The 12,491-nt window shown below is 37.6% G+C and overlaps 1 protein-coding gene and 1 long non-coding RNA gene across 2 annotated transcripts in view; both read right to left on the reverse strand.

Moving 5' to 3' along the window:
- Window positions 1-700: 700 nt before the first annotated feature.
- The window catches only part of LOC134609683 (uncharacterized), a 540,481-nt gene continuing 528,690 nt past the window's right edge, over window positions 701-12,491 (reverse strand). Inside the window, exon 2 of the long non-coding RNA XR_010090848.1 lies at window positions 701-2,110. This is a non-coding gene — a long non-coding RNA (uncharacterized LOC134609683). The remainder of the gene's footprint in view (window positions 2,111-12,491) is intronic.
- The window catches only part of CSRP1 (cysteine and glycine rich protein 1), an 84,933-nt gene continuing 76,496 nt past the window's right edge, over window positions 4,055-12,491 (reverse strand). Inside the window, exons 3-6 of the mRNA XM_063453183.1 lie at window positions 7,565-7,736; window positions 7,306-7,435; window positions 6,373-6,466; window positions 4,055-4,405 (exon numbers count right to left, since the gene is read on the reverse strand). Of these exons, the coding sequence (XP_063309253.1) occupies window positions 4,332-4,405; window positions 6,373-6,466; window positions 7,306-7,435; window positions 7,565-7,736 (470 nt within the window). The 3' untranslated portion in view covers window positions 4,055-4,331. The remainder of the gene's footprint in view (window positions 4,406-6,372; window positions 6,467-7,305; window positions 7,436-7,564; window positions 7,737-12,491) is intronic.

Consider the following 12,491-nt stretch of genomic DNA (forward strand, 5'->3'; position numbering starts at 1 on the left):
TGTCTGCTTGTGTGTCTATCACATACAACCAATACACGCATAACACACACAGTTAATACACCCATTACAAATATCACACACAGCCAACACATAGCATACATATCACACACAGTCATCACACCTACTATCACATACACAGACAACACCAACATTACATCATACATGGATGACGGGGGGGCGCTGTGAAGATTTTTCGCACAGGGCTTCTAAAGGCCTTAGGCCGGCCCTGGGTGCTTGTACCAATTATGACATGAAGGTGTAATTTAACAGGTTCAAAAACCTGATACCCTTGTTGAAGGAGTCCTTCAATCACAATCTATTTCCAGATATGTAGCTTTCCCCAATTGGCTCTAACAGATGTTATTCCTCAAAGCCGATTTTATTGCCTAATTTGTGTGTCCTAATTCCAAGTTGTAAACTTGTAATAGGTGCCAAAATCTGGCAATGTGCTGTTTTTGTTGTTTTCTTCAAACATTATTTCTACACACTTATTCAATAATCCTTGAATGATAAAAATACATTTTAAAAATGTTGGTATACGTTTTGAGAAGAAATTATACTGTAGGCTTCATGGGATTTGGCCTCTCATCTCTATTCACTAAATAGCTGTGCATGAAGGGAAGGCAGGTACACAAATTCCAGTTATGACTGCATTTTTTGCAATTCTTATAATGGGATCAAAACAAAAGCAAATCAGAAATACCTTGCTAATAATATAGATTTATTATATCTAGGTGATAAGTGACAAAGAGTGTAGAAAGTTACAGGCTGAATACCTACATTTTAAAAGGACACTATAAGCACAAAAATAACTTGAGCTTAATGGAGTGTTTTTGGCAGTTAGATCATGTACTTCCAGTCAAACCTATAAATTATCTGCCATTTAGTAGTTAAATCACTTTGTGTATGCAGCCCTGCTCACATTTTACCAGCATGTGGCATATACAGTCTGCCTACATATTTCCCGTAAAGAGAAACTTAATGTTTCAACTTCCATTCATTGCACTGTTTACTTCAGAATTATCAAATACTGCTCAGTTAACCGCCTGCTACAGCATGATTGAAGTTAAATCAACAGTGTTGGAGATGAAAACTAAAGTAAACACACGGTTGTCACATGTGACTGAAAATGATCCTTCCCCCAACCCCCCCTTTAGGCTATGTGAGTCAAAGGCAGGGATGTGTGGCTAAAACAAATGTGATTTAATTCCTAAATGAGATCTACCAGTGGTTCCCAAACCAGTCCTCAATGAACTCATACCAGTCAAGGATTTAGGGATTACTCTGTTGTGTCTAAGATGTTTTTTTTTCCCCTCTAAAAGACACCTTAGACACAACTGGGTAATCCCGAAATCCTAGACTGGTAGGGGTGCCTTGAGGACTGGTTTGCCAACCACTGGTCTGTACACCGAAAAAATAACTGCTTCAAAAGTTGTCTTGGTGCTTAGAATAGGACTTTAAGCGTATTGGACAAAATCATACAATAAAAATACCACACACAGCAAAATCAAAATGCACACTAAAAGTTGGTCTTATACGTTTGTTCAATTACAGACTTTCCGAAGCAGCTCAGTGAGAAGTCTTTCCAAGGTAGGTGCTCTGAACAATTGCCTGTCTCTTGAGTTTAGCTCCACTGAGACAGACAAACCAGGAAGTAACAGGACATGTCTGCTTGAAAGCTGGGTAGGTGTAAAAAGTTAATTTATAAATCGGCCGATTTCTATTTACACTTTTTGTAAAAGAAGGAAGAAAATAAGAAACTTGTTTTCCTGGCACTATAGCTTCCCCCTCTGTCAAGCGCCCCTACCTTGTGGTGCAGAAGGGGTTAAAAACTCCCTTGTCACTACCCGGGTCCAGCCCCGATGCATGTGTCCACCTTCGCTCCTCAATGGCCACGTTAGGATTTCTCAATAGGAAAATATTATACAATGCTTTCCTATTGGGTCTTGCATGAAGCTGGATGTCCCCATGCATAGCCACTAGAGGAGGAGTTAACCCTGAACGGTTATTATTGCAGTTTCTTAAAAACTACAATAATTACTTTTGCAGGGTAAAGGGCCCTGGGACAGTGCATCCAGACCACTTCAATGAGCTGTAGTGGTCTGAATGCCTATAGTGTCCTTTTAAGTGAAGGGAGACGCACAGTGGGAAATTTAGAGAATGGAAACTGCCTGGGGAGACATATAGGGAAAGGATAGAGAGACTGTTGAGATATTTAGGAAACCGAGGCCGGGAGACATTTAGGAGAGACATAGTGATCACACATTTAGGTAAAAAAGAGACACACTCTCACTAACACATACACTCTCACTAACACAGAGAGTGTCACTTGCACACTCACTAACACAAAGTGTCACCAGCACACACTCACCAACACACAAACGGTCAATCACACAATCTCACTAACACTCTGTTTCACTTGCACACACTCACTGACATACACAGTGTAACTTACACACTCTCACTAACACACACATAGTGAAGTTGCTCTTCTTTTTGATGGGGGAGAAGAAGAGCCTGCACTCTGAGCACAGGCTGATTTCCCCTCAGAGAGTTTCCGTTGTTCACAGGCAGGGGGCAGCAGGGATATCAGGTCATGTCCTGGCTTCCCCTGCCTGCAGGAAGCAGAATGCTCTGCTCAGGTGCAGGGATTACAGTAAACACCACTCCCTGAGCAGGCAAGCAGCAGAGAGGAGCCCAGCAGCTGGATGGCTGTGCTGGTGGGTGGCTAAGGAGCCACTCACCCAATGTTCCAGCCCCAGACAGCAGCAGGGCAGAGAAACTTCCCAGTGGGCACCCCCTGCAGGTCCCCGCCCCAGGCAAATGCTGCATTCGACTTTATGGTAGCGCCGGCTCTGCTTAAGGGACACTATAGTCATCAAATCCATTTTAGCTTAATGAAGCAGTTTTTCCAGTATAGATCATTACTTTGAAGTGTCACTGTTTATTTCACTTTCATTTATTATTATTACTGGTATTTATATAGCACCAGCATATTCTGTAGCACTTTACAATATTATCAAAGGGGGATTTAGGAGTTAGATCACTTTTGTTTCTCTTTATGCAGCCATAGCAACAACCGCGTGGCTGTGACTGACACACGCTGCATGAAAATAAAATGGTTTGATTTTCAATTGTGATGTTACTTTAAAAGTTTTTATCTCCTGCTCTGTAAATTGAACTTTAATTACATAAAGGAGGGTCCTGTAGGGTTTAGTAGGCTATTAACAGAGCAGGAGATGAAATTCTAAATTAATCAGAATTCGCTAAAAGGAGTAATAATGGTGTAAACATCAGATGACTCTTTACAGGAAGTGTTTAAGAAGCTTGTGCAAGTTACATGCAGGGAGATGTGACTAGGGATGTATAAACAATGTAATTTAACTCCTAAATGAATTGGGAAGTGAGACTACAGAGGTATGATCTATACACCAAAACAGCTTCATTAAGCTAAGGTTGTTTTGATGCCCGTAGTGTCATTTTACGATGGAATGGATGACGTGGATGAAGGGAAAAAATGCAATTCAAAAAGAGGTGACACTACTATCTTCATGCAAGGCTTTCCAAAAGACAGCAAAACATTTCCTTTCATTGGTACATAAGTAGGCCCTCAGGGGAAAAGGTGCAAAGAGAACAAGTCATTAAGGCAATGGTGGCCAAGCTTTGATAGTTCAACTTATAATGGAAAGTTACTTCACCAACAGTTGCATTGTCATATTTAACCACAACTGCATTAGAGTGGTGGAAGTTATTCTAATTTCAGCCATATACATAATTTAGTTATAGGACAGTGGGGGAAGAGACCTACAGATTATCACATTATAGACGGTGTGTAAATAATCAAAAAAGATGTAATACATAAGCATACTTACTAATGTGTCCAAAACATTAGAAACATCCATGTCTATACATATTTAATAAAGGGGTATAGATTTTATATAGCCCCCAGTTTTACACGTGTGCCTTGTCACATCAATAAAACCAGGTTTGTTAGTAGCCCCCCCTCCCCCCAGACCAGGTTATTTAGAAAAGCACAAAAAACACCTCAAACTCCTTTTCAAATGAATACATTATTTTGTTAAGTTTCTTGAAAACCATTACATAAAAACAAGAATCTAAGTGACAGACGTCCAGTCACAGAATGTGAGTTGATGTATATAGGTGTTTTTGAATATATTTCCCTTAAAGAAAAAATATGCAGTAGTAATGGTTGGCAGTGGTATTATAGAAAAGCAAACCCTAAAGCTGAACTGTGTTTATTGTGTTATTCAGGTGAAAAGAAGATACAATGTGTAATTGCTCTGCACAACGCAGACATAAGAGTGATGTAATTATGTGTGGGCTAGAGCCCCAGCCCCCTGACCAAATCCAAAGCCTTTTGGTCCAAAGTTCTTAGCGTAGCATCCTGAAAATGATAGAAAAGAACAGAATTATGAGACAGTTTTACATAGTGTAGAGCAAACATGTCAAACTCAAAGGCTAGCAAGGGCCAAATAAACAAGGTTTAAGTTTATGTGGGCCGCAAAAAGCCAAAATTTAAATTTTCATAGAAACGTAGGTTTATTTTGAAAAGTACAGTATTAAAAATAAAAAAACAGCGACACCCTCTACAGAAACCCCAGTCTCCCGCTCTTCTACTAAATCCCAGTCCCCACCTGTCTATTAAATCCCAGTCCCCCATCTACTAAACCCCTGTTCTCACTCACACTCGCTGACATACACACAGAATCACTCCAGCACACTCAGAGACACCCATTCACTAACAGACACACACACACACTGACAAACAGGCTCCCTCACAGACACACACACTCAGTTACACAGGCTCCCTTACAGACACACACTGAGAGAGGCGCACACACAGCCACACACACACAGACAGCAATAAACACACACACACACAAATAGCCATGAACACACAGACAGCAATACACACACACACACAGACAGCCATACACACAGAGACAGCCATACACACATTTCCCCCCAACATTTTATTTTGTTAAATTATTTAAATTTAAATCCACCCAGCCTCCCTACCTTTGGGATAGCTGGTGGATTTCTTACCTGGTGTCTAGTGGGGCTGCTAGGGAGGTGTACATTTAGGCAGACAGGGGGGCAGACAGGCAGCATTAATTTTGAGCTCTCCCTGCACAGCTCCCTCGCGAGCCGCAGATTGATGCCGGGAGCCGGAGTGACTCATATTCTGGCTCCCGGCATCACTGCGGGGAGCTGAGTAGGGAGAGCTTACACTCAGTGTTCCCACCACTCTACTGAAAAGTTTGGCCTTATAGCAAAACTATAAGCTCTGAAACAAGTTTAACTTAATGTTCTTTTGGTGTAGATATAATGCCCCTCCAGCCTCACTACTCAATTATTTGCCATTTAGCAATTAAATCACATCTCTCCTACATCTGACCTACAAAGTGAGAATTTGAAATGAATTCAAAGTGGATTTAAAATTGAAGTTCATATATATAGCCATTTTGGAAGAATTTTCTAAGTCTGCTATGCTTTCCATTCTGTTACTCTGAACTTAAATTTGAAAGACCTGAACTGTAAAAAAAACAAAACAGTACATCTGTAAGAGAAAGGTCTACACCAGAGGTCATTTAAAAAAAAGTATAATAGCTGAAGAAAAGCACAGGTACTAGACTAGTGGGCAGTAGAAGATGCAAAACTAGGATTTTGAGCAGGCTACATAAGTTGTAAACAATGCTGTATGTTCATTTTGAAGTCTATTTAAATAAATATGGAGCACAAACCAATAGGATTATGGTGGGGGAAAAATGATTGAAAACCCCTTCCTCATGTTAGTGAATAGTCAATAAACAGATCTGCACACAGCAGTCAAGCCACCAGACAATCGCAAAGGATTCTGGTTGGGCATTTGCAAATTAGTTCAACAAAGAATCATCTTTTTACCTCTACATTCCACTGTATACATGTTTCCTTAAAGTTTGGCTGCTGTATACAACAGTCTTGAAACCACTCAGAAAGAGATGCAAAGCCAGATAGCCTCTTATAGACAGCTGTTTTGTTGGTAATGCATCTCCTCAGCATGAGGTTGGCTATTGGCTTGCTATTGAGGCTTGGCGTTACTTGCAGAACACAAACCAATAGAGTTTGGGTGGGGAAACAAGTGATTGAAAACCTTTTAGTAACACCAAGCCTCAATGGCAAGCCAGTATCCAACCTCATTTTGCATTAACAACAAGATGGCTGTCTATGACTGAGTTGTGTTTTAAAGCTCTTGTATACAGAAAATATAAACTCCAACAAATCCTTGTATAAAATGCAAAAATGAGGCAAAAATGTGGTATTTTGTACTGACTAAATAAAGACAGTGTAGAGAATATTGCAAACACTTACCTTTACAAAATATTTCTCCATCTTTATCTGCTAATGTTGTAGACTCCAAACCTTTTCCACATTTGGCACAGCGAAAGCAAGCCTTATGCCAGGACTAAAACAAAGAATAGTTGAAGAGATACCATTCCATCATTACTCTGCCCTGTTTAACCAATTCCTATAACCTCCAGTGTTTATGAATGTAAGAAGTGTCAGAAATACAAAAGTAGATTTCAAATTTAAAGGGACACTATAGTCACCTGAACAACTTCAGCTTAATGAGGTTGTTCAGGTGAGAACTATAGCTCCCTGGAGCCTCTCATGTAAACACTGTATTTTCTGAGAAAATACAGTGTTTACATTGATATGCCTCCATCCAGTCAGACCTGCTGCCAGCAGAGCACAGGGCAGCACTGTGCACAGCATCCTGCGATTCAGTATCTCCTCCCTCTGCATGCAGACACTGAACTTTCCTCATAGAGATTCATTGATTCAATTCATGAGGAGATGCTGATTGGCTAGGGCTGTGTTTAAATCATGCTGGCTCTGCCCCTGATCTGCCTCTTTGTCAGTCTCAGTCAATCCTGTGGGGAAGCACTGTGATTGGATCAGGCTACCAAGCAGACTGCTTGTTTTTCTGAGTCTAACAGCATGCAGATTTACAGCCTTCAGGCTTGAATACAGTAAGATTTTTACTATATGTATGGAGGCATGAAGGGCCCAGGGGGGCTTGATGGTGGTGTTAACACTATAGGGTCAGGAATACAGGTTTGTGTTTCTGACCCTATAGTGATCTTTTAAGGTTATAATAACCAAACTGGAATAGGGGATTTACTAAAATATGTTATGCTGTCAATTTGGCTACTCTTGCCTTACAATTTATTTGAATTGTAAGGCAAGAACCCAGTTCATTCCTTGATTTAAAAAAAAAAAAAAAAAAAGAATTCTACTTACATTGCCACCACCGATTACTTTTTCTGCAGCATAAACAGACTTTGAACAACGAGGACACACATCTGCTCCTCCTACTTTCTGAGCAAACTTAGAGACATTTGGGTTATTTGTTGCCTGGTGCAGCCTAGGTCTGAGAGAAACAAAATAACAGCTTTTCAAAATGGTGCTAACAAAGATGTGAAAGGTATTAGGTGAAGAAAAGACAGAAGACAGATTAGACAGATTTAACTTTTTTTATTAGGAGCTAGCTGCCACTTACTCATCATCATGTCGAATGCCCAAATTTTCCCCCTTGTCCATGCTTAAGGTGCCAGCTCCCTGTCCAAAACCATAACCTTTGGGTCCATACTTTTTAGCATAGCAGGACTTGCAGTAAATCTCATCAGCATGAATGGCCACAGTTGTACTATCCAGATTCTTTTTACAGACCACTGTCATGAAAGAGGGTCTATTAGTTACACAGCCTTGCATTTAGGGCATTAGTATACTACAGAGACAACCTAAACATGCATATGATATGTACAACCATTTCCTGTAATCCTACGCGTTTCGTCCGTTGGGACTTCCTCAGGGATCGAGGTAGATGCTCCAGGAGAGTCTTCTTATATATTGGTGGCCTTGAAGATTAATGCTCGGCAGCTGGACCAGCGTTTGCCTTATCGCGGATCTTTACTTCCGGGTTTGACGACATTCCGTATGCGTCTATGACATCTTCAGTCATGGCGTGCGACCCACCTTGGAACACATAAAAGTCTTCCGGGTGCTGGTTTGCGACAGGCAGCAGACTGTAACCAAATTCAAACATCAAACTCTGTTTGGTATGTACACACACAATTTGGGATAAAGAGAAGGGTGTGCATTATGGCAAATAACAGTATGAATAAAAAAACAACAACAAATATAACCAAAATGTGTGGTTTAAAAAAAGTGTATATGATATATCTAAAAAAATACATATCAAATAAAGCCAAACATTACGTAATAAAAAAGGTAAATAAAAATATATATAAAAAAAATATATAATAAATAAAAATACTACTACTACTAATAATAATGAAAATAAAAAATAATCAAAATAAAATGAAAAAAATCTCAAAAATAAAAATAAAAATATAAATTCAAATATAAATAATGCAAATAATAAAAATAAAGAATGAATGATCAAAAAAAAAATATATATATATATAGAGCCATGATGCGGAGTCTTGTACAAAAACCAAACACACTTTTATTCCAAGATACAATAGATGAGCAGAGATAATAGGAAAATAAACACAATATACATTAAAAACTCCTTTGAGTAATTGTATATATCCAAAGTAAAAATCTGAAAAAAAAACTAGAAAATATATGATTAGGATACATTGAATAAAAAACCATAATAGTAAAAAAGAAAAAACTAAGAAAGAATAATAATAATGAAAAATTAGATAATGGAGAAGAAAAAGTTAGATGAGACCCGTAAGATCTATCTCCTCATTTAATCCTGATTTTAAGGTCTTTAAATTATAGATCCATTTTGCCTCTTTCATATTTAGTGATAACTCGATGTTTCCTCCCCTCCAATGTTTCTCCACCTTGTCTATCCCAATTGCTAAAAAAAAGTATCCCAATTGAAAAGTGGGCAATTAACACAGATTTTATCACAGTGTACCTAAACACTATGTGTTCTGATATTATAAAAATGTTCAAAAAGTCTGTTGTGTAGTTTTCAATTTGTACGGCCAATATATTGTGCTCCACATGGGTTGTGGAGCATTGTATAAATTTCTTAATATCATATGTTTGGTTAGTGTATGTGCCTATGAATGAATGAACCACTTTTTTGAAAGTTGCAAGGAAAGAAACCATGTAATATTTCTTTAGTTAAAACATGAGTTTGATTTGAGGTACCCTTATTTTTATTATTAGGCAATATACTAGGAGCCAGTTTACTTTTAAGGTTATCTGCTTTCTTGTATATGACTGTAGGTCTATTGGGTACGATTTTTCTAAGGAACTCATCCTTCTGCAAAATGTGCCAATGTTTGTTTAGAACTCATTCGGTTTTTTTTTTTGGCCTGTTATAAAAGCAAAGTCAAAATGGTTACTATCATTCAATTTGGTATCTTTATCTTTCAAAAAAGTCGTTCTGTTTTAATAAGGTCTACCTCTGCCTTCTCTATATCTTCCTTGTTATAGCCCTTATCTAATTACCTATTTTTTATAACGTGAGATTGTTGTTTAACCCCTTAAGGACCAAACTTCTGGAACAAAAGGGAATCATGACATGTCATACATGTCATGTATCCTTAAGGGGTTAAACTCTTGTACGTCTGAGCAGTTTAGTCTTAAATTTGACTTGTCCTTTCGGGATGTTTTAAAGCCAAGGAGGGTGATGTGAGCTAGAATATTGTATTGTTGTATTGCAATCCGTACTTTTGAAAAAAGTTTTTGTTTTTAAGGTATTTTACGTAAGGTAAGAGCAAGAAAATCTAACCGTTTGTATTACAGGTGGAGGTAAATTGTAAATTATAATCATTACAATTAATGTATTGAATATTGCATTGTATTGAAGGGGACTTGACAGTAAAATCTTAACTCAAGACTATTTTAATTTTATACTAAATCCATATTGTAAAACAGCTTGCTTTTATTTTTTGCCAAAGATACACAAGAGTTTATCCCCACCTGGCCGTCCCATTATTAGTGGAATTGATTCTCTGTCTTGTAATTTGTCAGAGTACGTTGACTTCTTCTTACAACCTTTTGTTCCCACAATGTCCACTTACATCAAGGACACAAAACATCTTCTAAATAGTCTATTACCGATACATTCTCAACGTACATTCTGGCCTCAGTTGATGTTTCCCTGTATACAAACATCCCCCATCAAAAAGGACTCTCAGCCATCAAATATATTTTGACCACGAGTAAAAAAAATGAGTATAAAACAAGCCGATTTTTTAGTCGACTCTATCCAATTTGTGTTGCCAAATTTTTTTTCTGGTTTGATAACAGTTGTTATTTACAGCTATGTGGTGTCGCCATGGGTACAAGGTTTGCCCCCAACTTCGCCAACCTTTATGTACCCCATGTGGAATCTAGACATGTTGGGTTGGGCCAGACGCTGTGGGGGGGGGAGGGGGGGGGGGTTAGATTTTCAGTTAGATTTTCTTACCTTATATATGGAGGAAAATACCTTAAAAACAAAAACTTTTTTCAAAAGTATGGATTGCAATACAGCAAAACAATATACTAGCTCATATCATCCTTCTTAGCTTAAAAACATCCCCAAAGGACACTTCACTCGTTTAAGACGAAACTGCTCAGACGTACAAGTGTTTAAACAACAATCTCAAGTTATAAAAAATTGGTATTTAGATAAGGGCTATAACAAGGAAGATATAGAGAAGGCAGAGGTAGACCTTATTAAAACAGAAAGAACACATTTTTTGAAAGATAAAGATACCAAATTGAATGATAGTGTCATGCTCTTGTGCAGGTCAGATAGGAGACATGCAGAAGGTCGGTCTATATTTGAGAGTATAAAACTACCGGACGGCACTGTGTTTGTATGCTTAGGCACGAACGGACAAAGGTCTGGAGATCCCAGCGGGGTTCGTGAATAATAGTAACCGAAAACAGAACCGTGAAGTCGACAACAAAACCCCGCTGGGCGTTCAGCAGTTTTAAGATTGCCGCCCCCACGTGTTCGTTCATACGAACGACGACCACCCAGCCGTTCGTCAATTGAGCTGCAGTTAACCACAAAACTGCAGCTTCTGGGCAGCTACTAAAGGGGTACACTCCTCCTGCAGGGTGGTCGTCATTTGTTCGTCAGTTTGTTTGGTAATTAGGAGGTGAAAAGGTTAAACAAGGGAAAAAATGCAGGTTCTGGACGGTTAATAGGCGGCACACTCCATATGCCGGGTGGTTGGTGATTCATTCATACGAATGACCTGGGGATGCGTTTCATGGTTTTTATTCAGAGTCAGACAACAGAAACATTGTAGCAAAGTGGCAGACAAGGGTACTTTGTAACAATGAGTTCCTTAGAAAAATCTTACCCAAAAGACCTACAGTCATATACAAGAAAGCAGATAATCTTAAAAGTAAACTGGCTCCTAGTATATTGCCTGATAATAAAAATAAGGGTACCTCAAATCAAACTCATGTTTTAACTAAAGAAATATTACATGGTTTCTTTCCTTGAACTCAAAAAAAGCGGTTCATTCATTCATAGGCACATACACTACCCAAACATATGATATCAAGAAATTTATACAATGCTCCACAACCCATGTGATATATTTATTACAATGTGGCTGTGGAGCACAATATATTGGCCATACAAAACGAAAACTACTCAACAGACTCTTTGAATATTTTTATAATATCAGAACACAGATTGGATAACATTGCACTTAAAAACTGTTAATTGGCCACTTTTCAAATGGGATACTTTTGAGCAATTGGGATAGACAAGGTGGAGAAACATTGGAGGGGAGGAAACATCGAGTTATCACTAAATATGAAAGAGGCAAAATGGATCTATAATTTAAAGACCTTAAAATCAGGATTAAATAAGGAGATAGATCTCACGGGTCTCATCTAACTTAGTTCTTTCTTTTTTACCATTATGTTTTGTTTATTCAATGTATCTCTGCTCCTGTATTGTATGTTGGAATACAAGTGTATTTAGTTTTTGTACAAGAATCAGCATCATGACTCTATAAGGATATATATATATATATATATATATATATATATATATTTTTTTTTTTTTTTATCTAATTTTTTTTGATCATTCATTCTTTATTTTTATTATTTCCATTATTATTATTTATATTTAAATTTATATTTTTATCTTTATTTTCATTTTTATTTTTGAGATTTTTTTCACTTTTATTTTTATAATTTATTATTTCCATTATTATTATTAGTAGTATTTTAATTTTTATTTATTATATATATATTTTTTATATATATTTTTATTTACCATTTTTATTACGTAAATTTTGGCTTTATTTGATATGTATTTTTTAGATATATCATATACACTTTTTTAAACCCCACATTTTGGTTATATTTGTTGTTCTTTTTTGATTCCTATTGTGATTTGCCATGATGCACAGCCTTCTCTATATCCCAAATTGTATGTGTACACACCAAACAGAGTTTGATGTTTGAATTTGGTTACTGTC

Source organism: Pelobates fuscus, chromosome 1 (genome assembly GCF_036172605.1).
Source record: "Pelobates fuscus isolate aPelFus1 chromosome 1, aPelFus1.pri, whole genome shotgun sequence".
Lineage (NCBI taxonomy): Eukaryota > Metazoa > Chordata > Amphibia > Anura > Pelobatidae > Pelobates > Pelobates fuscus.